The 25604-nt window shown below is 49.7% G+C and overlaps 2 protein-coding genes across 2 annotated transcripts in view; one reads left to right on the top strand and one right to left on the bottom strand.

The window, feature by feature from the left end:
- The window catches only part of LOC140468612 (uncharacterized), a 1157363-nt gene that overhangs the window by 215954 nt on the left and 915805 nt on the right, over positions 1-25604 (bottom strand). The gene's annotated exons all lie outside the window — the stretch shown is intronic.
- pfdn5 (prefoldin 5) overlaps positions 21481-25604 on the top strand; it is a 161165-nt gene continuing 157041 nt past the window's right edge. The window contains exons 1-2 of the mRNA XM_072564758.1: positions 21481-21676; positions 23572-23795. Coding sequence (XP_072420859.1) covers positions 21595-21676; positions 23572-23795 — 306 coding nt within the window. The 5' untranslated portion in view covers positions 21481-21594. The remainder of the gene's footprint in view (positions 21677-23571; positions 23796-25604) is intronic.

Below are 25604 nucleotides of genomic sequence, written 5' to 3' on the forward strand. Positions count from 1 at the left end.
CCGTACAGAGTCAGTGTTTATTCAGCAGGGTAAGGGTCACTCACTGTGGAACCGTACAGAGTCAGTGTTTATTCAGCAGGGTAAGGGTCACTAACTGTGTAACCGTACAGAGACAGGGTTTATTCAGCAGGGTAAGGGTCACTCACTGTGTAACCGTATAGAGTCAGGGTTTATTCAGCAGGGTAAGGGTCACTCACTGTGTAACCGTACAGAGTCAGTGTTTATTCAGCAGGGTAAGGGTCACTCACTGTGTAACCATACAGAGTCAGGGTTTAATCAGCAGGGTAAGGGTCACTCACTGTGTAACCGTACAGAGTCAGTGTTTATTCAGCGGGGTAAGGGTCACTCACTGTGTAACTGTACATAGTCAGTGTTTATTCAGCAGGATAAGGGTCACTCACTGTGTAACCGTACAGAGTCAGTGTTTATTCAGCAGGGTAAGGGTCACTCACTGTGTAACCGTAATGAGTCAGTGTTTATTCAGCAGGGTAAGGGTCACTCACTGTGTAACCGTACAGAGTCAGTGTGTATTCAGCAGGGTAAGGGTCACTCACTGTGTAACCGTACAGAGTCAGGGTTTATTCAGCAGTGTGAGGGTCTCTCACTGTGTAACCGTACAGAGTCAGAGTTTATTCAGCAGGGTAAGGGTCACTCACTGTGTAACCGTACAGAGTTAGGGTTTATTCAGCAGGGTAAGAGTCATTCACTATGTAACTGTACAGAGTCAGTGTTTATTCAGCAGGGTAAGGGTCACTCACTGTGTAACCGTACAGAGTCAGTGTTTATTCAGCAGGGTAAGGGTCACTCACTGTGTAACTGTACAGAGTCAGGGTTTATTCAGCAGGGTAAGGGTCACTCACTGTGTAACCGTACAGAGTTAGGGTTTATTCAGCAGGGTAAGGGTCACTCACTGTGTAACCGTACAGAGTCAGTGTTTATTCAGCAGGGTAAGGGTCACTCACTGTGTAACCGTACAGAGTCAGTGTTTATTCAGCAGGGTAAGGGTCACTCACTGTGTAACCGTACAGAGTCAGGGTTTATTCAGCATGGTAAGGGTCACTCACTGTGTTACCGGACAGAGTCCGTGTTTATTCAGCAGGGTAAGGGTCACTCACTGTGTAACCGTACAGAGTCAGTGTTTATTCAGCAGGGTAAGGGTCACTCACTGTGTAACCGTACAGAGTCAGGGTTTATTCAGCAGGGTAAGGGTCACTCACTGTGTAACCGTACAGAGTCAGTGTTTATTCAGCAGGGTAAGGGTCACTCACTGTGTAACTGTACAGAGACAGTGTTTATTCAGCAGGGTAAGGGTCACTCACCGTGTAACCGTACAGAGTCAGTGTGTATTCAGCAGGGTAAGGGTCTCTCGCTGTGTAACCTTACAGAGACAGGGTTTATTCAGCAGGGTAAGGGTCACTCACTGTGTAACCGTACAGAGTCAGGGTTTATTCAGCAGGGTAAGGGTCACTCGCTGTGTAACCGTACAGAGTCAGTGTTTATTCAGCAGGGTGAGGGTCACTCACTGTGTAACCGTACAGAGTCAGTGTTTATTCAGCAGGGTAAGTGTCACTCACTGTGTAACCGTACAGAGTCAGTGTTTATTCAGCAGGGTAAGGGTCACTCACTGTGTTACCGGACAGAGTCAGTGTTTATTCAGCAGGGTAAGGGTCACTCACTGTGTAACCGTACAGAGTCAGTGTTTATTCAGCAGGGTAAGGGTCACTCACTGTGTAACCGTACAGAGTCAGTGTGTATTCAGCAGGGTAAGGGTCTCTCGCTGTGTAACCTTACAGAGACAGGGTTTATTCAGCAGGGTAAGGGTCACTCACTGTGTAACCGTACAGAGTCAGGGTTTATTCAGCAGGGTAAGGGTCACTCGCTGTGTAACCGTACAGAGTCAGTGTTTATTCAGCAGGGTGAGGGTCACTCACTGTGTAACCGTACAGAGTCAGTGTTTATTAAGCAGGGTAAGGGTCACTCACTGTGTAACCGTACAGAGTCAGGGTTTATTCAGCATGGTAAGGGTCACTCACTGTGTTACCGGACAGAGTCCGTGTTTATTCAGCAGGGTAAGGGTCACTCACTGTGTAACCGTACAGAGTCAGTGTTTATTCAGCAGGGTAAGGGTCACTCATTGTGTAACCGTACAGAGTCAGGGTTTATTCAGCAGGGTAAGGGTCACTCACTGTGTAACTGTACAGAGACAGTGTTTATTCAGCAGGGTAAGGGTCACTCACTGTGTAACCGTACAGAGTCAGTGTGTATTCAGCAGGGTAAGGGTCTCTCGCTGTGTAACCTTACAGAGACAGGGTTTATTCAGCAGGGTAAGGGTCACTCACTGTGTAACCGTACAGAGTCAGGGTTTATTCAGCAGGGTAAGGGTCACTCGCTGTGTAACCGTACAGAGTCAGTGTTTATTCAGCAGGGTGAGGGTCACTCACTGTGTAACCGTACAGAGTCAGTGTTTATTCAGCAGGGTAAGGGTCACTCACTGTGTAACCGTACAGAGTCAGTGTTTATTCAGCAGGGTAAGGGTCACTCACTGTGTAACCGTACAGAGTCAGTGTTTATTCAGCAGGGGAAGGGTCACTCACTGTGTAACCGTACAGAGTCAGTGTTTATTCAGAAGGGTAAGGGTCACTCACTGTGTAACCGTACAGAGTCAGTGTTTATTCAGCAGGGTAAGGGTGACTCACTGTGTAACCGTACAGAGTCAGTGTTTATTCAGCAGGGTAAGGGTCACTCACTGTGTAACCGTACAGAGACAGTGTTTATTCAGCGGGGAAAGGGTCACTCACTGTGTAACCGTACAGAGACAGGGTTTATTCAGCAGGGTAAGGGTCACTCACTGTGTAACCGTACAGAGTCAGGGTTTATTCAGCAGGGTAAGGGTCACTCACTGTGTAACCGTACAGAGTCAGTGTTTATTCAGCAGGATAAGGGTCACTCACTGTGTAACCGTACAGAGTCAGTGTTTATTCAGCAGGGTAAGGGTCACTCACTGTGTAACCGTACAGAGTCAGTGTTTATTCAGCAGGGTATGGGTCTCTCGCTGTGTAACCTTACAGAGTCAGGGTTTATTCTGCAGGGTAAGGGTCACTCACTGTGTAACCGTACAGAGTCAGGGTTTATTCAGCAGGGTAAGGGTCACTCACTGTGTAACCGTACAGAGTCAGGGTTTATTCAGCAGGGTAAGGGTCACTCACTGTGTAACCGTACAGAGTCAGGGTTTATTCAGCAGGGTAAGGGTCAATCACTGTGTTACCGTAATGAGTCAGTGTTTATTCAGCAGGGTAAGGGTCACTCACTGTGTAACCGTACAGAGTCAGGGTGTATTCAGCAGGGTAAGGGTCACTCACTGTGTAACCGTACAGAGTCAGTGTTTATTCAGCAGGGTAAGGGTCACTCACTGTGTAACCGTACAGAGTCAGTGTTTATTCAGCAGGGTAAGGGTCTCTCACTGTGTAACCGTACAGAGTCAGTGTTTATTCAGCAGGGTAAGGGTCACTCACTGTGTAACCGTACAGAGTCAGTGTTTATTCAGCAGGGTAAGGGTCACTCACTGTGTAACCGTACTGAGTCGGTGTTTATTCAGCAGGGTAAGGGTCACTCACTGTGTAACCGTACAGAGTCAGTGTTTATTCAGCAGGGTAAGGGTCACTCACTGTGTAACCGTACTGAGTCGGTGTTTATTCAGCAGGGTAAGGGTCACTCACTGTGTAACCGTACAGGGTCCGTGTATATTCAGCAGGGTAAGGGTCACTCACTGTGTAACCGTACAGAGTCAGTGTTTATTCAGCAGGGTAAGGGTCACTCACTGTGTAACTGTACAGAGTCAGGGTTTATACAGCAGGGTAAGGGTCACTCACTGTGTAACCGTACTGAGTCAGGGTTTATTCAGCCGGGTAAGGATCACTCACTTTGTAACTGTCCAGAGTCAGGGTGTATTCAGTAGGGTAAGGGTTACTCACTATGTAACCGTACAGAGTCAGTGTTTATTCAGCAGGGTAAGGGTCACTCACTGTGTAACCGTACAGAGTCAGTGTTTATTCAGCAGGGTAAGGGGCACTCACTGTGTAACCGTACAGAGTCAGTGTTTATTCAGCAGGGTAAGGGTCACTCACTGTGTAACCGTACAGAGTCAGTGTTTATTTAGCAGGGTAAGGGTCACTCACTGTGTAACCGTACAGAGTCAGGGTTTATTCAGCAGGGTAAGGGTCACTCACTGTGTAACCGTACAGAGTCAGTGTTTATTCAGCAGGGTAAGGGTCACTCACTGTGTTACCGTACAGAGTCAGTGTTTATTCAGCAGGGTAAGGGTCACTCACTGTGTAACCGTACAGAGTCAGTGTTTATTCAGCAGGGTAAGGGTCACTCACTGTGTAACTGTACAGAGTCAGAGTTTATTCAGGAGGGTAAGGGTCACTCACTGTGTAACCGTACAGAGTCAGGGTTTATTCAGCAGGGTAAGGCTCACTCACTGTGTAACCGTACAGAGTCAGTGTTTATTCAACAGGGTAAGGGTCACTTACTGTGTAACCGTACAGAGTCAGTGTTTATTCCCCAGGGTAAGGGTCACTCACTGTGTAACTGTCCAGAGTCAGGGTGTATTCAGTGGGGTAAGGGTTACTCACTATGTAACCGTACAGAGTCAGTGTTTATTCAGCAGGGTAAGGGTCACTCACTGTGTAACCGTATAGAGTCAGTGTTTATTCAGCAGGGTAAGGGTCACTCACTGTGTAACCGTACAGAGTCAGTGTGTATTCAGCAGGGTAAGGGTCACTCACTGTGTAACTGTACAGAGTCAGAGTTTATTCAGCAGGGTAAGGGTCACTCACTGTGTAACCGTACAGAGTCAGGGTTTATTCAGCAGGGTAAGGCTCACTCACTGTGTAACCGTACAGAGTCAGTGTTTATTCAGCAGGGTAAGGGTCACTCACTGTGTAACCGTATAGAGTCAGTGTTTATTCAGCAGGGTAAGGGTCACTCACTGTGTAACTGTACAGAGTCAGTGTTTATTCAGCAGGGTAAGGGTCACTCACTGTGTAACCGTACAGAGTCAGGGTTTATTCACCAGAGTAAGGGTCACTCACTGTGTAACTGTACAGAGACAGTGTTTATTCAGCAGGGTAAGGGTCACTCACTGTGTAACCGTACAGAGTCAGGGTTTATTCAGCAGGGTAAGGGTCACTCACTGTGTAACTGTACAGAGTCAGTGTTTATTCAGCAGGGTAAGGGTCACTCACTGTGTAACCGTACAGAGTCAGGGTTTGTTCAGCAGGGTAAGGGTCACTCACTGTGTAACCGTACAGAGTCAGTGTTTATTCAGCAGGGTAAGGGTCACTCACTGTGTAACCGTACAGATTCAGGGTTTATTCAGCAGGGTAAGGGTCACTCACTGTGTAACCGTACAGAGTCAGTGTTTATTCAGCACGGTAAGGGTCACTCACTGTGTAACCGTACAGAGTCAGTGTTTATTCAGCGGGGAAAGGGTCACTCACTGTGTAACTGTACAGAGACAGTGTTTATTCAGCAGGGTAAGGGTCACTCACTGTGTAACCGTACAGAGTCAGTGTTTATTCAGCAGGGTAAGGGTCACTCACTGTGTAACCGTACAGAGTCAGTGTTTATTCAGCAGGGTAAGGGTCACTCACTGTGTAACCGTACAGAGTCAGTGTTTATTCAGCAGGGTAAGGGTCTCTCGCTGTGTAACCGTACAGAGTCAGGGTTTATTCAGCAGAGTCAGGGTCACTCACTGTGTAACTGTACAGAGTCAGGGTTTATTCAGCAGGGTAAGGGTCACTCACTGTGTAACCGTACAGAGTCAGGGTTTATTCAGCAGGGTAAGGGTCACTCGCTGTGTAACTGTGCAGAGTCAGGGTTCATTCAGCAGGGTAAGGGTCACTCAGTGTGTAACCGTACAGAGCCAGGTTTATTCAGCAGGGTAAGGGTCACTCACTGTGTAACCGTACAGAGTCAGGGTTTATTCAGCAGGGTAAGGGTCACTCACTGTGTAACCGTACAGAGTCAGTGTTTATTCAGCGGGGTAAGGGTCACTCACTGTGTAACCGTACAGAGTCAGTGTTTATTCAGCAGGGTAAGGGTCACTCACTGTGTAACCGTACAGAGTCAGGGTTTATTCAGCAGGTTAAGGGTCACTCACTGTGTAACCGTACAGAGTCAGCGTATATTCAGCAGGGTAAGGGTCACTCACTGTGTAACCGTACAGAGTCAGGGTTTATTCAGCAGGGTAAGGGTCAATCACTGTGTTACCGTACAGAGTCAGTGTTTATTCAGCAGGGTAAGGCTCACTCACTGTGTAACCGTACAGAGTCAGGGTGTATTCAGCAGGGTAAGGGTCACTCACTGTGTAACCGTACAGACTCAGGGTTTATTCAGCAGGGTAAGGGTCACTCACTGTGTAACCGTACAGAGTCAGTGTTTATTCAGCAGGGTAAGGGGCACTCACTGTGTAACCGTACAGAGTCAGTGTTTATTCAGCAGGGTAAGGGTCACTCACTGTGTAACTGTACAGAGTCAGTGTTTATTCAGCAGGGTAAGGGTCACTCACTGTGTAACCGTACAGAGTCAGTGTTTATTCAGCAGGGTAAGGGTCACTCACTGTGTAACCGTAATGAGTCAGTGTTTATTCAGCAGGGTAAGGGTCACTCACTGTGTAACCGTACAGAGTCAGTGTGTATTCAGCAGGGTAAGGGTCACTCACTGTGTAACCGTACAGAGTCAGGGTTTATTCAGCAGTGTGAGGGTCTCTCACTGTGTAACCGTACAGAGTCAGGGTTTATTCAGCAGGGTAAGGGTCACTCACTGTGTAACCGTACAGAGTTAGGGTTTATTCAGCAGGGTAAGAGTCATTCACTATGTAACTGTACAGAGTCAGTGTTTATTCAGCAGGGTAAGGGTCACTCACTGTGTAACCGTACAGAGTCAGTGTTTATTCAGCAGGGTAAGGGTCACTCACTGTGTAACTGTACAGAGTCAGGGTTTATTCAGCAGGGTAAGGGTCACTCACTGTGTAACCGTACAGAGTTAGGGTTTATTCAGCAGGGTAAGGGTCACTCACTGTGTAACCGTACAGAGTCAGTGTTTATTCAAAGGGTAAGGGTCACTCACTGTGTAACCGTACAGAGTCAGTGTTTATTCAGCAGGGTAAGGGTCACTCACTGTGTAACCGTACAGAGTCAGGGTTTATTCAGCATGGTAAGGGTCACTCACTGTGTAACCGGACAGAGTCCGTGTTTATTCAGCAGGGTAAGGGTCACTCACTGTGTAACCGTACAGAGTCAGTGTTTATTCAGCAGGGTAAGGGTCACTCACTGTGTAACCGTACAGAGTCAGGGTTTATTCAGCAGGGTAAGGGTCACTCACTGTGTAACCGTACAGAGTCAGTGTTTATTCAGCAGGGTAAGGGTCACTCACTGTGTAACTGTACAGAGACAGTGTTTATTCAGCAGGGTAAGGGTCACTCACTGTGTAACCGTACAGAGTCAGTGTGTATTCAGCAGGGTAAGGGTCTCTCGCTGTGTAACCTTACGGAGACAGGGTTTATTCAGCAGGGTAAGGGTCACTCACTGTGTAACCGTACAGAGTCAGGGTTTATTCAGCAGGGTAAGGGTCACTCGCTGTGTAACCGTACAGAGTCAGTGTTTATTCAGCAGGGTGAGGGTCACTCACTGTGTAACCGTACAGAGTCAGTGTTTATTCAGCTAGGGTAAGGGTCACTCACTGTGTAACCGTACAGAGTCAGTGTTTATTCAGCAGGGTTAGGGTCACTCACTGTGTTACCGTACAGAGTCAGTGTTTATTCAGCAGGGTAAGGGTCACTCACTGTGTAACCGTACAGAGTCAGTGTTTATTCAGCAGGGTAAGGGTGACTCACTGTGTAACCGTACAGAGTCAGTGTTTATTCAGCAGGGTAAGGGTCACTCACTGTGTAACCGTACAGAGACAGTGTTTATTCAGCGGGGAAAGGGTCACTCACTGTGTAACCGTACAGAGACAGGGTTTATTCAGCAGGGTAAGGGTCACTCACTGTGTAACCGTACAGAGTCAGGGTTTATTCAGCAGGGTAAGGGTCACTCACTGTGTAACCGTACATAGTCAGTGTTTATTCAGCAGGATAAGGGTCACTCACTGTGTAACCGTACAGAGTCAGTGTTTATTCAGCAGGGTAAGGGTCACTCACTGTGTAACCGTACAGAGTCAGTGTTTATTCAGCAGGGTATGGGTCTCTCGCTGTGTAACCTTACAGAGTCAGGGTTTATTCTGCAGGGTAAGGGTCACTCACTGTGTAACCGTACAGAGTCAGGGTTTATTCAGCAGGGTAAGGGTCACTCACTGTGTAACCGTACAGAGTCAGGGTTTATTCAGCAGGGTAAGGGTCACTCACTGTGTAACCGTACAGAGTCAGGGTTTATTCAGCAGGGTAAGGGTCAATCACTGTGTTACCGTAATGAGTCAGTGTTTATTCAGCAGGGTAAGGGTCACTCACTGTGTAACCGTACAGAGTCAGGGTGTATTCAGCAGGGTAAGGGTCACTCACTGTGTAACCGTACAGAGTCAGTGTTTATTCAGCAGGGTAAGGGTCACTCACTGTGTAACCGTACAGAGTCAGTGTTTATTCAGCAGGGTAAGGGTCTCTCACTGTGTAACCGAACAGAGTCAGTGTTTATTCAGCAGGGTAAGGGTCACTCACTGTGTAACCGTACAGAGTCAGTGTTTATTCAGCAGGGTAAGGGTCACTCACTGTGTAACCGTACTGAGTCGGTGTTTATTCAGCAGGGTAAGGGTCACTCACTGTGTAACCGTACAGAGTCAGTGTTTATTCAGCAGGGTAAGGGTCACTCACTGTGTAACCGTACTGAGTCGGTGTTTATTCAGCAGGGTAAGGGTCACTCACTGTGTAACCGTACAGGGTCCGTGTATATTCAGCAGGGTAAGGGTCACTCACTGTGTAACCGTACAGAGTCAGGGTGTATTCAGCAGGGTAAGGGTCACTCACTGTGTAACTGTACAGAGTCAGGGTTTATACAGCAGGGTAAGGGTCACTCACTGTGTAACCGTACTGAGTCAGGGTTTATTCAGCCGGGTAAGGATCACTCACTTTGTAACTGTCCAGAGTCAGGGTGTATTCAGTAGGGTAAGGGTTACTCACTATGTAACCGTACAGAGTCAGTGTTTATTCAGCAGGGTAAGGGTCACTCACTGTGTAACCGTACAGAGTCAGTGTTTATTCAGCAGGGTAAGGGGCACTCACTGTGTAACCGTACAGAGTCAGTGTTTATTCAGCAGGGTAAGGGTCACTCACTGTGTAACCGTACAGAGTCAGTGTTTATTTAGCAGGGTAAGGGTCACTCACTGTGTAACCGTACAGAGTCAGGGTTTATTCAGCAGGGTAAGGGTCACTCACTGTGTAACCGTACAGAGTCAGTGTTTATTCAGCAGGGTAAGGGTCACTCACTGTGTTACCGTACAGAGTCAGTGTTTATTCAGCAGGGTAAGGGTCACTCACTGTGTAACCGTACAGAGTCAGGGTTTATTCAGCAGGGTAAGGCTCACTCACTGTGTAACCGTACAGAGTCAGTGTTTATTCAGCAGGGTAAGGGTCACTTACTGTGTAACCGTACAGAGTCAGTGTTTATTCCCCAGGGTAAGGGTCACTCACTGTGTAACTGTCCAGAGTCAGGGTGTATTCAGTGGGGTAAGGGTTACTCACTATGTAACCGTACAGAGTCAGTGTTTATTCAGCAGGGTAAGGGTCACTCACTGTGTAACCGTATAGAGTCAGTGTTTATTCAGCAGGGTAAGGGTCACTCACTGTGTAACCGTACAGAGTCAGTGTGTATTCAGCAGGGTAAGGGTCACTCACTGTGTAACTGTACAGAGTCAGAGTTTATTCAGCAGGGTAAGGGTCACTCACTGTGTAACCGTACAGAGTCAGGGTTTATTCAGCAGGGTAAGGCTCACTCACTGTGTAACCGTACAGAGTCAGTGTTTATTCAGCAGGGTAAGGGTCACTCACTGTGTAACCGTATAGAGTCAGTGTGTATTCAGCAGGGTAAGGGTCACTCACTGTGTAACTGTACAGAGTCAGTGTTTATTCAGCAGGGTAAGGGTCACTCACTGTGTAACCGTACAGAGTCAGGGTTTATTCACCAGAGTAAGGGTCACTCACTGTGTAACTGTACAGAGACAGTGTTTATTCAGCAGGGTAAGGGTCACTCACTGTGTAACCGTACAGAGTCAGGGTTTATTCAGCAGGGTAAGGGTCACTCACTGTGTAACTGTACAGAGTCAGTGTTTATTCAGCAGGGTAAGGGTCACTCACTGTGTAACCGTACAGAGTCAGGGTTTGTTCAGCAGGGTAAGGGTCACTCACTGTGTAACCGTACAGAGTCAGTGATTATTCAGCAGGGTAAGGGTCACTCACTGTGTAACCGTACAGATTCAGGGTTTATTCAGCAGGGTAAGGGTCACTCACTGTGTAACCGTACAGAGTCAGTGTTTATTCAGCACGGTAAGGGTCACTCACTGTGTAACCGTACAGAGTCAGTGTTTATTCAGCGGGGAAAGGGTCACTCACTGTGTAACTGTACAGAGACAGTGTTTATTCAGCAGGGTAAGGGTCACTCACTGTGTAACCGTACAGAGTCAGGGTTTATTCAGCAGGGTAAGGATCACTCACTGTGTATCCGTACAGAGTCAGTGTTTATTCAGCAGGGTAAGGGTCACTCACTGTGTAACTGTACAGAGTCAGTGTTTATTCAGCAGGGTAAGGGTCACTCACTGTGTAACTGTACAGAGACAGTGTTTATTCAGCAGGGTAAGGGTCACTCACTGTGTAACCGTACAGAGTCAGTGTTTATTCAGCAGGGTAAGTGTCACTCACTGTGTAACCGTACAGAGTCAGTGTGTATTCAGCAGGGTAAGGGTCACTCACTGTGTAACTGTACAGAGTCAGTGTTTATTTAGCAGGGTAAGGGTCACTCACTGTGTAACCGTACAGAGTCAGTGTTTATTCAGCAGGGTAAGGGTCACTCGCTGTGTAACCGTACAGAGTCAGTGTCTATTCAGCAGGGTACGGGTCACTCACTGTGTAACCGTACAGAGTCAGTGTGTATTCAACAGGGTAAGGGTCACTCACTGTGTAACCTTATAGAGTCAGTGTTTATTTAGCAGGGTAAGGGTCACTCACTGTGTAACTGTACAGAGTCAGTGTTTATTTAGCAGGGTAAGGGTCACTCACTGTGTAACCGTACAGAGTCAGTGTTTATTCAGCAGGGTAAGGGTCACTCACTGTGTAACCGTACAGAGTCAGTGTTTATTCAGCAGGGTAAGGGTCACTCACTGTGTAACCGTACAGAGTCAGTGTGTATTCAACAGGGTTAGGGTCACTCACTGTGTAACCGTACAGAGTCAGTGTTTATTCAGCAGGGTAAGGGTCACTCACTGTGTAACCGTACAGAGTCAGGGTTTATTCAGCAGGGTAAGGATCACTCACTGTGTAACCGTACAGAGTCAGTGTTTATTCAGCAGGGTAAGGGTCACTCACTGTGTAACCGTACAGAGTCAGTGTTTATTCAGCAGGGTAAGGGTCACTCACTGTGTAACCGTACAGAGTCAGGGTTTATTCAGCATGGTAAGGGTCACTCACTGTGTAACCGGACAGAGTCCGTGTTTATTCAGCAGGGTAAGGGTCACTCACTGTGTACCCGTACAGAGTCAGGGTTTATTCAGCAGGGTAAGGGTCACTCAATGTGTAACCGTACAGAGTCAGTGTTTATTCAGCAGGGTAAGGGTCACTCACTGTGTAACTGTACAGAGTCAGTGTTTATTCAGCAGGGTAAGGGTCACTCACTGTGTAACCGTACAGAGTCAGTGTGTATTCAGCAGGGTAAGGGTCTCTCGCTGTGTAACCTTACAGAGACAGGGTTTATTCAGCAGGGTAAGGGTCACTCACTGTGTAACCGTACAGAGTCAGGGTTTATTCAGCAGGGTAAGGGTCACTCGCTGTGTAACCGTACAGAGTCAGTGTTTATTCAGCAGGGTGAGGGTCACTCACTGTGTAACCGTACAGAGTCAGTGTTTATTCAGCAGGGTAAGGGTCACTCACTGTGTTACCGTACAGAGTCAGTGTTTATTCAGAAGGGTAAGGGTCACTCACTGTGTAACCGTACAGAGTCAGTGTTTATTCAGCAGGGTAAGGGTCACTCACTGTGTAACCGTACAGAGTCAGTGTTTATTCAGCAGGGTAAGGGTCACTCACTGTGTAACCGTACAGAGACAGTGTTTATTCAGCGGGGAAAGGGTCACTCACTGTGTAACCGTACAGAGTCAGTGTTTATTCAGCAGGGTAAGGGTCACTCACTGTGTAACCGTACAGAGTCAGTGTTTATTCAGCAGGGTAAGGGTCTCTCGCTGTGTAACCTTACAGAGTCAGGGTTTATTCAGCAGGGTAAGGGTCACTCACTGTGTAACCGTACAGAGTCAGGGTTTATTCAGCAGGGTAAGGGTCACTCACTGCGTAACCGTACAGAGTCAGGGTTTATTCAGCAGGGTAAGGGTCACTCACTGTGTAACTGTACAGAGTCAGGGTTTATTCAGCAGGGTAAGGGTCAATCACTGAGTTACCGTAATGAGTCAGTGTTTATTCAGCAGGGTAAGGGTCACTCACTGTGTAACCGTACAGAGTCAGTGTTTATTCAGCAGGGTAAGGGTCACTCACTGTGTAACCGTACAGAGTCAGTGTTTATTCAGTAGGGTAAGGGTCTCTCGCTGTGTAACCTTACAGAGTCAGGGTTTATTCAGCAGGGTAAGGGTCACTCACTGTGTAACCGTACAGAGTCAGGGTTTATTCAGCAGGGTAAGGGTCACTCACTGCGTAACCGTACAGAGTCAGGGTTTATTCAGCAGGGTAAGGGTCACTCACTGTGTAACCGTACAGAGTCAGGGTTTATTCAGCAGGGTAAGGGTCAATCACTGTGTTACCGTAATGAGTCAGTGTTTATTCAGCAGGGTAAGGGTCACTCACTGTGTAACCGTACAGAGTCAGTGATTATTCAGCAGGGTAAGGGTCACTCACTGTGTAACCGTACAGAGTCAGTGTTTATTCAGCAGGGTAAGGGTCTCTCACTGTGTAACCGTACAGAGTCAGTGTTTATTCAGCAGGGTAAGGGTCACTCACTGTGTAACCGTACAGAGTCAGTGTTTATTCAGCAGGGTAAGGGTCACTCACTGTGTAACCGTACAGAGTCAGTGTTTATTCAGCAGGGTAAGGGTCACTCACTGTGTAACTGTACAGAGTCAGTGTTTATTTAGCAGGGTAAGGGTCACTCACTGTGTAACCGTACTGAGTCGGTGTTTATTCAGCAGGGTAAGGGTCACTCACTGTGTAACTGTACAGAGTCAGTGTTTATTCAGCAGGGTAAGGGTCACTCACTGTGTAACCGTACTGAGTCGGTGTTTATTCAGCAGGGTAAGGGTCACTCACTGTGTAACCGTACAGGGTCCGTGTATATTCAGCAGGGTAAGGGTCACTCACTGTGTAACCGTACAGAGTCAGTGTTTATTCAGCAGGGTAAGGGTCACTCACTGTGTAACTGTACAGAGTCGGGGTTTATACAGCAGGGTAAGGGTCACTCACTGTGTAACCGTACTGAGTCAGGGTTTATTCAGCCGGGTAAGGATCACTCACTTTGTAACTGTCCAGAGTCAGGGTGTATTCAGTAGGGTAAGGGTTACTCACTATGTAACCGTACAGAGTCAGTGTTTATTCAGCAGGGTAAGGGTCACTCACTGTGTAACCGTACAGAGTCAGTGTTTATTCAGCAGGGTAAGGGTCACTCACTGTGTAACCGTACAGAGTCAGTGTTTATTCAGCAGGGTAAGGGTCACTCACTGTGTAACCGTACAGAGTCAGTGTTTATTCAGCAGGGTAAGGGGCACTCACTGTGTAACCGTACAGAGTCAGTGTTTATTCAGCAGGGTAAGGGTCACTCACTGTGTAACCATTCAGAGTCAGGGTTTATTCAGCAGTGTGAGGGTCTCTCACTGTGTAACCGTACAGAGTCAGTGTTTATTCAGCAGGGTAAGGGTCACTCACTGTGTAACCGTACAGAGTCAGTGTTTATTCAGCAGGGTAAGGGTCACTCACTGTGTAACCGTACAGAGTCAGTGTTTATTCAGCAGGGTAAGGGTCACTCACTGTGTAACTGTACAGAGTCAGGGTTTATTCAGCAGGGTAAGGGTCACTCACTGTGTAACCGTACAGAGTTAGGGTTTATTCAGCAGGGTAAGGGTCACTCACTGTGTAACCGTACAGAGTTAGGGTTTATTCAGCAGGGTAAGGGTCACTCACTGTGTAACTGTACAGAGTCAGGGTTTATTCAGCAGGTTAAGGGTCACTCACTGTGTAACCGTACAGAGTCAGGGTTTATTCAGCAGGGTAAGGGTCACTCACTGTGTAACCGTACAGAGTCAGTGTTTATTCAGCAGGGTAAGGGTCACTTGCTGTGTAACCGTACAGTGTCAGTGTTTATTCAGCAGGGTCCGGGTCACTCACTGTGTTACCGTACAGAGTCAGTGTTTATTCAGCAGGGTAAGGGTCACTCACTGTGTAACCGTACAGAGTCAGTGTTTATTCAGCAGGGTCCGGGTCACTCACTGTGTTACCGTACAGAGTCAGTGTTTATTCAGCAGGGTAAGGGTCACTCACTGTGTAACCGTACAGAGTCAGTGTTTATTCAGCAGGGTAAGGGTCACTTACTGTGTAACTGTGCAGAGTCAGTGTTTATTCAGCAGGGTAAGGGTCACTTACTGTGTAACCGTACAGAGTCAGTGTTTATTCAGCAGGGTAAGGGTCACTCACTGTGTAACCGTACAGAGTCAGTGTTTATTCAGCAGGGTAAGTGTCACTCACTGTGAAACCGTACAGAGTCAGTGTTTATTCAGCAGGGTAAGGGTCACTCACTGTGTAACCGTACAGAGTCAGTGTTTATTCAGCAGGGTAAGGGTCACTCACTGTGTAACCGTACAGAGTCAGGGTTTATTCAGCAGGGTAAGGGTCACTTACTGTGTAACTGTGCAGAGTCAGTGTTTATTCAGCAGGGTAAGGGTCACTTACTGTGTAACCGTACAGAGTCAGTGTTTATTCTGCAGGGTAAGTGTCACTCTCTGTGTAACCGTATAGAGTCAGGGTTTATTCAGCATGGTAAGGGTCACTCACTGTGTGACCGTACAGAGTCAGTGTTTATTCAGCAGGGTAAGGGTCACTTACTGTGTAACTGTGCAGAGTCAGTGTTTATTCAGCAGGGTAAGGGTCACTCACTGTGTAACTGTACAGAGTCTGTGTTTATTCAGCAGGGTAAGGGTCACTCACTGTGTAACCGTACAGAGTCAGCGTTTATTCAGCGGGGTAAGGGTCACTCACTGTGTAGCTGTACATAGTCAGTGTTTATTCAGCAGGATAAGGGTCACTCACTGTGTAACCGTACAGAGTCAGTGTGTATTCAGCAGGGTAAGGGTCACTCACTGTGTAACTGTACAGAGTCAGAGTTTATTCAGCAGGGTAAGGGTCACTCACTGTGTAACCGTATAGAGTCAGTGTTTATTCAGCAGGGTAAGGGTCACTCACTGTGTAACCGTACAGAGTCAGTGTGTATTCAGCAGGGTAAGGGTCACTCACTGTGTAACTGTACAGAGTCAGAGTTTATTCAGCAGGGTAAGGGTCACTCACTGTGTAACCGTACAGAGTCAGGGTTTATTCAGCAGGGTAAGGCTCACTCACTGTGTAACCGTACAGAGTCAGTGTTTATTCAGCAGGGTAAGGGTCACTCACTGTGCAACCGTATAGAGTCAGTGTTTATTCAGCAGGGTAAGGGTCACTCACTGTGTAACCGTACAGAGTCAGTGTTTATTCAGCAGGGTAAGGGTCACTCGCTGTGTAACCGTACAGAGTCAGTGTCTATTCAGCAGGGTACGGGTCACTCACTGTGTAACCGTACAGAGTCAGTGTGTATTCAACAGGGTAAGGGTCACTCACTGTGTAACCTTATAGAGTCAGTGTTTATTTAGCAGGGTAAGGGTCACTCACTGTGTAACTGTACAGAGTCAGTGTTTATTTAGCAGGGTAAGGGTCACTCACTGTGTAACCGTACAGAGTCAGTGTTTATTCAGCAGGGTAAGGGTCACTCACTGTGTAACCGTACAGAGTCAGTGTTTATTCAGCAGGGTAAGGGTCACTCACTGTGTAACCGTACAGAGTCAGTGTGTATTCAACAGGGTAAGGGTCACTCACTGTGTAACCGTACAGAGTCAGTGTTTATTCAGCAGGGTAAGGGTCACTCACTGTGTAACCGTACAGAGTCAGGGTTTATTCAGCAGGGTAAGGATCACTCACTGTGTAACCGTACAGAGTCAGTGTTTATTCAGCAGGGTAAGGGTCACTCACTGTGTAACCGTACAGAGTCAGTGTTTATTCAGCAGGGTAAGGGTCACTCGCTGTGTAACCTTACAGAGTCAGGGTTTATTCAGCAGGGTAAGGGTCACTCACTGTGTCACCGTACAGAGTCAGGGTTTATTCAGCAGGGTAAGGGTCACTCACTGCGTAACCGTACAGAGTCAGGGTTTATTCAGCAGGGTAAGGGTCACTCACTGTGTAACCGTACAGAGTCAGGGTTTATTCAGCAGGGTAAGGGTCAATCACTGTGTTACCGTAATGAGTCAGGGTTTATTCAGCAGGGTAAGGGTCACTCAATGTGTAACCGTACAGAGTCAGTGTTTATTCAGCAGGGTAAGCGTCACTCACTGTGTAACTGTACAGAGACAGTGTTTATTCAGCAGGGTAAGGGTCACTCACTGTGTAACCGTACAGAGTCAGTGTGTATTCAACAGGGTAAGGGTCACTCACTGTGTAACCGTACAGAGTCAGTGTTTATTCAGCAGGGTAAGGGTCACTCACTGTGTAACCGTACAGAGTCAGGGTTTATTCAGCAGGGTAAGGATCACTCACTGTGTAACCGTACAGAGTCAGTGTTTATTCAGCAGGGTAAGGGTCACTCACTGTGTAACCGTACAGAGTCAGTGTTTATTCAGCAGGGTAAGGGTCTCTCACTGTGTAACCGTACAGAGTCAGGGTTTATTCAGCATGGTAAGGGTCACTCACTGTGTAACCGGACAGAGTCCGTGTTTATTCAGCAGGGTAAGGGTCACTCACTGTGTAACCGTACAGAGTCAGGGTGTATTCAGCAGGGTAAGGGTCACTCAATGTGTAACCGTACAGAGTCAGTGTTTATTCAGCAGGGTAAGCGTCACTCACTGTGTAACTGTACAGAGACAGTGTTTATACAGCAGGGTAAGGGTCACTCACTGTGTAACCGTACAGAGTCAGTGTGTATTCAGCAGGGTAAGGGTCACTCACTGTGTAACCTTACAGAGTCAGGGTTTATTCAGCAGGGTAAGGGTCACTCACTGTGTAACCGTACAGAGTCAGGGTTTATTCAGCAGGGTAAGGGTCACTCACTGTGTTACCGTACAGAGTCAGTGTTTATTCAGCAGGGTAAGGGTCTCTCGCTGTGTAACCTTACAGAGTCAGGGTTTATTCAGCAGGGTAAGGGTCACTCACTGCGTAACCGTACAGAGTCAGGGTTTATTCAGCAGGGTAAGGGTCACTCACTGTGTAACCGTACAGAGTCAGGGTTTATTCAGCAGGGTAAGGGTCAATCACTGTGTTACCGTAATGAGTCAGTGTTTATTCAGCAGGGTAAGGGTCACTCACTGTGTAACCGTACAGAGTCAGTGTTTATTCAGCAGGGTAAGGGTCACTCACTGTGTAACCGTACAGAGTCAGTGTTTATTCAGTAGAGTAAGGGTCTCTCGCTGTGTAACCTTACAGAGTCAGGGTTTATTCAGCAGGGTAAGGGTCACTCACTGTGTAACCGTACAGAGTCAGGGTTTATTCAGCAGGGTAAGGGTCACTCACTGCGTAACCGTACAGAGTCAGGGTTTATTCAGCAGGGTAAGGGTCACTCACTGTGTAACCGTACAGAGTCAGGGTTTATTCAGCAGGGTAAGGGTCAATCACTGTGTTACCGTAATGAGTCAGTGTTTATTCAGCAGGGTAAGGGTCACTCACTGTGTAACCGTACAGAGTCAGTGTTTATTCAGCAGGGTAAGGGTCACTCACTGTGTTACCGTACAGAGTCAGTGTTTATTCAGCAGGGTAAGGGTCACTCACTGTGTAACCGTACAGAGTCAGTTTTTATTCAGAAGGGTAAGGGTCACTCACTGTGTAACCGTACAGAGTCAGTGTTTATTCAGCAGGGTAAGGGTCACTCACTGTGTAACCGTACAGAGTCAGTGTTTATTCAGCAGGGTAAGGGTCACTCACTGTGTAACCGTACAGAGACAGTGTTTATTCAGCGGGGAAAGGGTCACTCACTGTGTAACCGTACAGAGTCAGTGTTTATTCAGCAGGGTAAGGGTCACTCACTGTGTAACCGTACAGAGTCAGTGTTTATTCAGCAGGGTAAGGGTCTCTCGCTGTGTAACCTTACAGAGTCAGGGTTTATTCAGCAGGGTAAGGGTCACTCACTGTGTCACCGTACAGAGTCAGGGTTTATTCAGCAGGGTAAGGGTCACTCACTGCGTAACCGTACAGAGTCAGGGTTTATTCAGCAGGGTAAGGGTCACTCACTGTGTAACCGTACAGAGTCAGGGTTTATTCAGCAGGGTAAGGGTCAATCACTGTGTTACCGTAATGAGTCAGTGTTTATTCAGCAGGGTAAGGGTCACTCACTGTGTAACCGTACAGAGTCAGTGTTTATTCAGCAGGGTAAGGGTCACTCACTGTGTAACCGTACAGAGTCAGTGTTTATTCAGTAGGGTAAGGGTCTCTCGCTGTGTAACCTTACAGAGTCAGGGTTTATTCAGCAGGGTAAGGGTCACTCACTGTGTAACCGTACAGAGTCAGGGTTTATTCAGCAGGGTAAGGGTCACTCACTGCGTAACCGTACAGAGTCAGGGTTTATTCAGCAGGGTAAGGGTCACTCACTGTGTAACCGTACAGAGTCAGGGTTTATTCAGCAGGGTAAGGGTCAATCACTGTGTTACCGTAATGAGTCAGTGTTTATTCAGCAGGGTAAGGGTCACTCACTGTGTAACCGTACAGAGTCAGGGTGTATTCAGCAGTGTGAGGGTCTCTCACTGTGTAACCGTACAGAGTCAGTGTTTATTCAGCAGGGTAAGGGTCTCTCACTGTGTAACCGTACAGAGTCAGTGTTTATTCAGCAGGGTAAGGGTCACTCACTGTGTAACCGTACAGAGTCAGTGTTTATTCAGCAGGTTAAGGGTCACTCACTGTGTAACCGTACAGAGTCAGTGTTTATTCAGCAGGGTAAGGGTCACTCACTGTGTAACTGTACAGAGTCAGTGTTTATTTAGCAGGGTAAGGGTCACTCACTGTGTAACCGTACTGAGTCGGTGTTTATTCAGCAGGGTAAGGGTCACTCACTGTGTAACCGTACAGAGTCAGTGTTTATTCAGCAGGGTAAGGGTCACTCACTGTGTAACCGTACTGAGTCGGTGTTTATTCAGCAGGGTAAGGGTCACTCACTGTGTAACCGTACAGGGTCCGTGTATATTCAGCAGGGTAAGGGTCACTCACTGTGTAACCGTACAGAGTCAGTGTTTATTCAGCAGGGTAAGGGTCACTCACTGTGTAACTGTACAGAGTCAGGGTTTATACAGCAGGGTAAGGGTCACTCACTGTGTAACCGTACTGAGTCAGTGTTTATTCAGCAGGGTAAGGGTCACTCACTGTGTAACCGTGCAGAGTCAGTGTTTATTCAGCAGGGTAAGGGTCACTCACTGTGTAACCGTACAGAGTCAGTGTTTATTCAGCAGGGTAAGGGTCACTCACTGTGTAACCGTACAGAGTCAGTGTTTATTGAGCAGGGTAAGGGTCACTCACTGTGTAACCGTACAGAGTCAGTTTTTATTCAGCAGTGTAAGGGTCACTCACTGTGTAACCGTACAGAGTCAGTGTTTATTCAGCAGGGTAAGGGTCACTCACTGTGTAACCGTACAGAGTCAGGGTTTATTCAGCAGGGTAAGGGTCACTCACTGTGTAACTGTACAGAGTCAGTGTGTATTCAGCAGGGTAAGGGTCACTCTCTGTGTAACTGTACAGAGTCAGTGTTTATTCAGCAGGGTAAGGGTCACTCACTGTGTAACCGTACAGAGTCAGTGTTTATTCAGCAGGGTAAGGGTCACTCACTGTGTAACCGTACAGAGTCAGGGTTTATTCAGCAGGGTAAGGGTCACTCACTGTGTAACCGTACAGAGTCAGTGTTTATTCAGCAGGGGAAGGTTCACTCACTGTGTAACCGTACAGAGTCAGTGTTTATTCAGCAGGGTAAGGGTCTCTCACTGTGTAACCGTACAGAGTCAGTGTTTATTCAGCAGGGGAAGGGTCACTGTGTAACCGTACAGAGTCAGGGTTTATTCAGCAGGGTAAGGGTCACTCACTGTGTAACCGTACAGAGTCAGTGTTTATTCAGCAGGGTAAGGCTCACTCACTGTGTAACCGTACAGAGTCAGGGTTTATTCAGCAGGGTAAGGGTCACTCACTGTGTAACCGTACAGAGTCAGGGTTTATTCAGCAGGGTAAGGGTCACTCACTGTGTAACCGTACAGAGTCAGTGTTTATTCACCAGGGTAAGGGTCACTCACTGTGTAACCGTACAGAGTCAGTGTTTATTCACCAGGGTAAGGGTCACTCACTGTGTAACCGTACAGAGTCAGTGTTTATTCACCAGGGTAAGGGTCACTCTCTGTGTAACGGTACAGAGTCAGTGTTTATTCAGCAGGGTAAGGGTCACTCACTGTGTAACCGTACAGAGTCAGTGTTTATTCAGCAGGGTAAGTGTCACTCACTGTTTAACCGTCCAGAGTCAGGGTTTATTCAGCAGGGTAAGGGTCACTCACTGTGTAACCGTACAGAGTCAGTGTTTATTCAGCAGGGTAAGGGTCACTCACTGTGTAACCGTACAGAGTCAGTGTTTATTCAGCAGGGTAAGGGTCACTCACTGTGTAACTGTACAGAGTCAGGGTTTATTCAGCAGGGTAAGGGTCACTCACTGTGTTACCGTACCGAGTCAGGGTTTATTCAGCAGGGTAAGGGTCACTCACTGTGTAACCGAATAGAGTCAGTGTTTATTCAGCAGGGTAAGGGTCACTCACTGTGTAACCTTACAAAGTCAGTGTTTATTCACCAGGGTAAGGGTCACTCACTGTGTAACTGTACAGAGTCAGTGTTTATTCAGCAGGGTAAGGGTCACTCACTGTGTAACTGTACAGAGTCAGGGTTTATTCAACAGGGTAAGGGTCACTCACTGTGTAACTGTACAGAGTCAGGGTTTATTCAACAGGGTAAGGGTCACTCATTGTCTAACCTTTGCACAGGCTGTGAGTGGGGACTGGGAGAAAACATCCGCGTGCCGACAGAAGGAACACCGACCCCACAACGGGCTCTCTCTCGTCTCCCTGGTGCCTCCTACCCACCAAGTGTCCCAGTCAGCGATGGAGAGGGATAGACTTTTGGCCGCTCTCCAACCGGTGATTATCCTGGAGCCTGGGACAGTACAGAATCCACTATTGGCATGTGAGTCACTGGGAGAGGGTCCCAGCGTCTGTGTACTCCCTCGGACAGACCCACACTCGGAGCACCGTGCACAGTTCCCCGGTCTCTCCCCTCGGTCAGACCCACACTCAGAGCACCGTGCACAGTTCCCCGGTCTCCCCTCGGTCAGACCCACACTCGAGGCACCGTGCACAGTTCCCCGGTCTCTCCCCTCGGTCAGACCCACACTCGGAGCACCTTGCACAGTTCCCCGGTCTCTCCCCTCGGTCAGACCCACACTCGGAGCACCGTGCACAGTTCCCCGGTCTCTGCTCGGTCAGACCCACACTCGGAGCACCGTGCACAGTTCCCCGGTCTCACCCTCGGTCAGACCCACACTCGGAGCACCGTGCACAGTTCCCCGGTCTCCCCTGGGTCAGACCCACACTCGGAGCACCGCGCACAGTTCCCCGGTCTCCCCTCGGTCAGACCCACACTCTGAGCACCGCGCACAGTTCCCCGGTCTCCCCTCGGTCAGACCCACACTCGGAGCACCGTGCACAGTTCCCCGGTCTCCCCTCGGTCAGACCCACACTTGGAGCACCGTGCACAGTTCCCCGGTCTCCCCTCGGTCAGACCCACACTCAGAGCACCGTGCACAGTTCCCCGGTCTCCCCTCGGTCAGACCCACACTCGGAGCACCGTGCACAGTTCCCCGGTCTCCGCTCGGTCAGACACACACTCGGAGCACCGTGCACAGTTCCCCGGTCTCCGCTCGGTCAGACACACACTCGGAGCACCGTGCACAGTTCCCCGGTCTCCCCCTCGGTCAGACCCACTCTCGGAGCACCGTGCACAGTTCCCCGGTCTCCCCTCGGTCAGACCCGCACTCGGAGCACCGTGCACAGTTCCCTGGTCTCCCCTCGGTCAGACCCACACTCGGACCACCGTGCACAGTTCCCCGTCACCCCTCGGTCAGACCCACACTCGGAGCATCGTGCACAGTTCCCCGGTCTCCCCTGGGTCAGACCCACACTCGGAGCACCGTGCACAGTTCCCCGGTCTCTCCCCTCGGTCAGACCCACACTCGGAGCACCGTGCACAGTTCCCCGGTCTCCCCTCGGTCAGACCCACACTCGGAGCACCGTGCACAGTTCCCCGGTCTCCCCTCGGACTGACCCACACTCGGAGCACCGTGCACAGTTCCCCGGTCTCCCCTCTGTCAGACCCACACTCGGAGCACCGTGCACAGTTCCCCGGTCTCCCCTCGGTCAGACCCACACTCGGAGCACCGTGCACAGTTCCCCGGTCTCCGCTCGGTCAGACACACACTCGGAGCACCGTGCACAGTTCCCCGGTCTCCGCTCGGTCAGACACACACTCGGAGCACCGTGCACAGTTCCCCGGTCTCCCCCTCGGTCAGACCCACTCTCGGAGCACCGTGCACAGTTCCCCGGTCTCCCCTCGGTCAGACCCACACTCGGAGCATCGTGCACAGTTCCCCGGTCTCCCCTCGGTCAGACCCACACTCGGAGCACCGTGCACAGTTCCCCGGTCTCTCCCCTTGGTCAGACCCACACTCGGAGCACCGTGCACAGTTCCCCGGTCTCCCCTCGGTCAGACCCACACTCGGAGCACCGTGCACAGTTCCCCGGTCTCCCCTCGGTCAGACCCACACTCGGAGCACCGTGCACAGTTCCCCGGTCTCCCCTCGGACAGACCCACACTCGGAGCACCGTGCACAGTTCCCCGGTCTCTCCCCTCGGTCAGACCCACACTCGGAGCACCGTGTACAGTTCCCCGGTCTCTCCCCTCGGTCAGACCCACACTCGGAGCACCGTGTGCCAGGACAAAGATGTGGAGGCGCGGGGTATTCTGGGATCATTCTGTTCCCCCTCGTCCTACTCCCCTTTGTTGATACTGATGCCTGGGTTCAGTTTCAGGGCTGGGCACGGCGCCTCTCTTCTATACCCCAGCTGTTATTCCCGGTGACCGGTACGCAGTCGCCCGGTTGGCAGAGCTGAGCCCGCACCGTCCCCTGGGCCGGACGCAGTCTGCCCCCCTTCCCCAGAGCCCCCGGTCTGTCCAGCAGAAGCTGCAGACCCAGCAGCTGGACCAGCTCCTCCTGGAGAGACTCAAGCAGCAGACCCACCTCGGCAAGGTAAGGAGGGGCTTGGGGTGGTGGGGGCTGGATGGGGTCCAGAGCAGGGGGTGCAGGTAGGGCGGCGGCAATCACCGGATCAACCTAGCGTTCGGAGTTTGCACGGTCCAGGGCTAACGCAGCCTGCGTGCGTTCGGGTGGATATTCAGTGGCGATTGTGATCCAGGCGTGAGGTAGTCGCGGTCTCTCCTGATGTGTCACTGGTCACCCAGTAGCGGGACTGGAACCGGAAGGGAATGCGTTCCACGTGTGAGGCTGTCACTCACTGTTAAAGTCATAAATCACACCAGGTTGCAGTCCAACAGGTTTATTTGGAAGCAGTCGGTATCAGAGCACTGCCCCTTCATCAGGTCGGTCTTGGGGCAAGTTCACGGGACACAGGATTTATCCCCAGTCCATCGCAAGCACCTCTACACCATCATAACTATTCATTCAGGGGAACATAGTGTTGGCCTCTGTGCTGTTTTGGTTTCCTTCCAGACTCACAGACACCGTACAGCACAGAAACACACCATTCGGCCCGTCCCGTCCGTGCTGACCCAGATACCCCTAACCTAACCCAGTCCCTGTTCCCCAGCACTCGGCCCCATCTCCCTCTAAACCCTTCCTGTTCCTGTCCCCCATCCAGATGCCTTTTAAATGCTGTCATTGTACCAGCCCCCAGCACTTCCTCTGGCAGCTCCTCCCACACACGCACCACCCTCTGGGGGGAGAAGTTACCCCTCGGGTCCCCTTTCCCCCCTCTCACCTTAAACCTACCCCCCTCTCGTTCTGGGCTCCCCCCACCCCAGGGGGGGAAAAGACCTTGTCTATTTACCCCCCCCCTCGTGATGTTATAAACCTCTATAAGGTCACCCCTCAGCCTCCGACGCTCCAGGGAAAACAGCCCCCAGCCTGTCCCGGCCTCTCCCTGTAGCTCAAACCCTCCAACATCCTTGTCAATCTTTTCCGAACCTTTCCCCAACATCCTTCCTGGAGCAGGGAGACCGGGATTGAACACAATATTCCAACAGGGGCCCCCTAACCCAATGTCCTGTACAGCCGCAACACGACCCCCCCAACTCCTGTACTCAATACTCTGACCAATAAAGGGAAGCGTACCCAACGCCTCCTTCACTCTCCTATCGACCTGAGATTCCACTTTCGAGGAGCTATGAACCTGCCCTCCAAGGTCTCTGTGTTCAGTGACACTCCCCCAGGACCCTACAATTGAGGGTATAAGTGTGTGTGTATAGAGGGAGTGGGGGGAGAGAGGGGGAGATGGGAAATGGGGAGGGAAGGAATGGAGGGTGGCGAGAGGAACTAATGTTTTCTGCTCTTTTCTCACCCCCGCGACACTTACCCTATTCCCTCCCTTCTTCCCTCCCCTCCCCCTCTCCCTCTATCCATCTCCCTCCATCTCCTTCCCTCCCTCCCTCCGTCTCCTTCCCTCTTTCTCTCTCCATCTCCCGCCCTCCCCATTCCATCCCTCTGTCCGTCTCCCTCCCTCGCTCCCTCCAACTCCTTCCCTCCCTTCTTCTCTCTATCTCCCTCCCTCCCTCTCTCCATCTCCCTCCATCTCACGCTCTCCCTCTCTCTATCTCCCTCCCTCTCTCCATCTCCCTCCATCTCACGCTCTCCCTCTCTCTATCTCCCTCCCTCTCTCCATCTCCCACCCTCGCTCCCTCTCCCTCCGTCTCTCCCTCACGCCCTCCCTCTCCCTCCCTCTCTCCATCTCACACCCCTCCACCTCCCTCCCTCCATCACCCTCCCTTTCTCCATCTCCCTCCGGCTCACCCTCCCTCCCTGCCTCCCTCGATCTCTCTCTCT

Source organism: Chiloscyllium punctatum, chromosome 47 (genome assembly GCF_047496795.1).
Source record: "Chiloscyllium punctatum isolate Juve2018m chromosome 47, sChiPun1.3, whole genome shotgun sequence".
In the NCBI taxonomy this organism is placed as follows: Eukaryota; Metazoa; Chordata; class Chondrichthyes; order Orectolobiformes; family Hemiscylliidae; genus Chiloscyllium; species Chiloscyllium punctatum.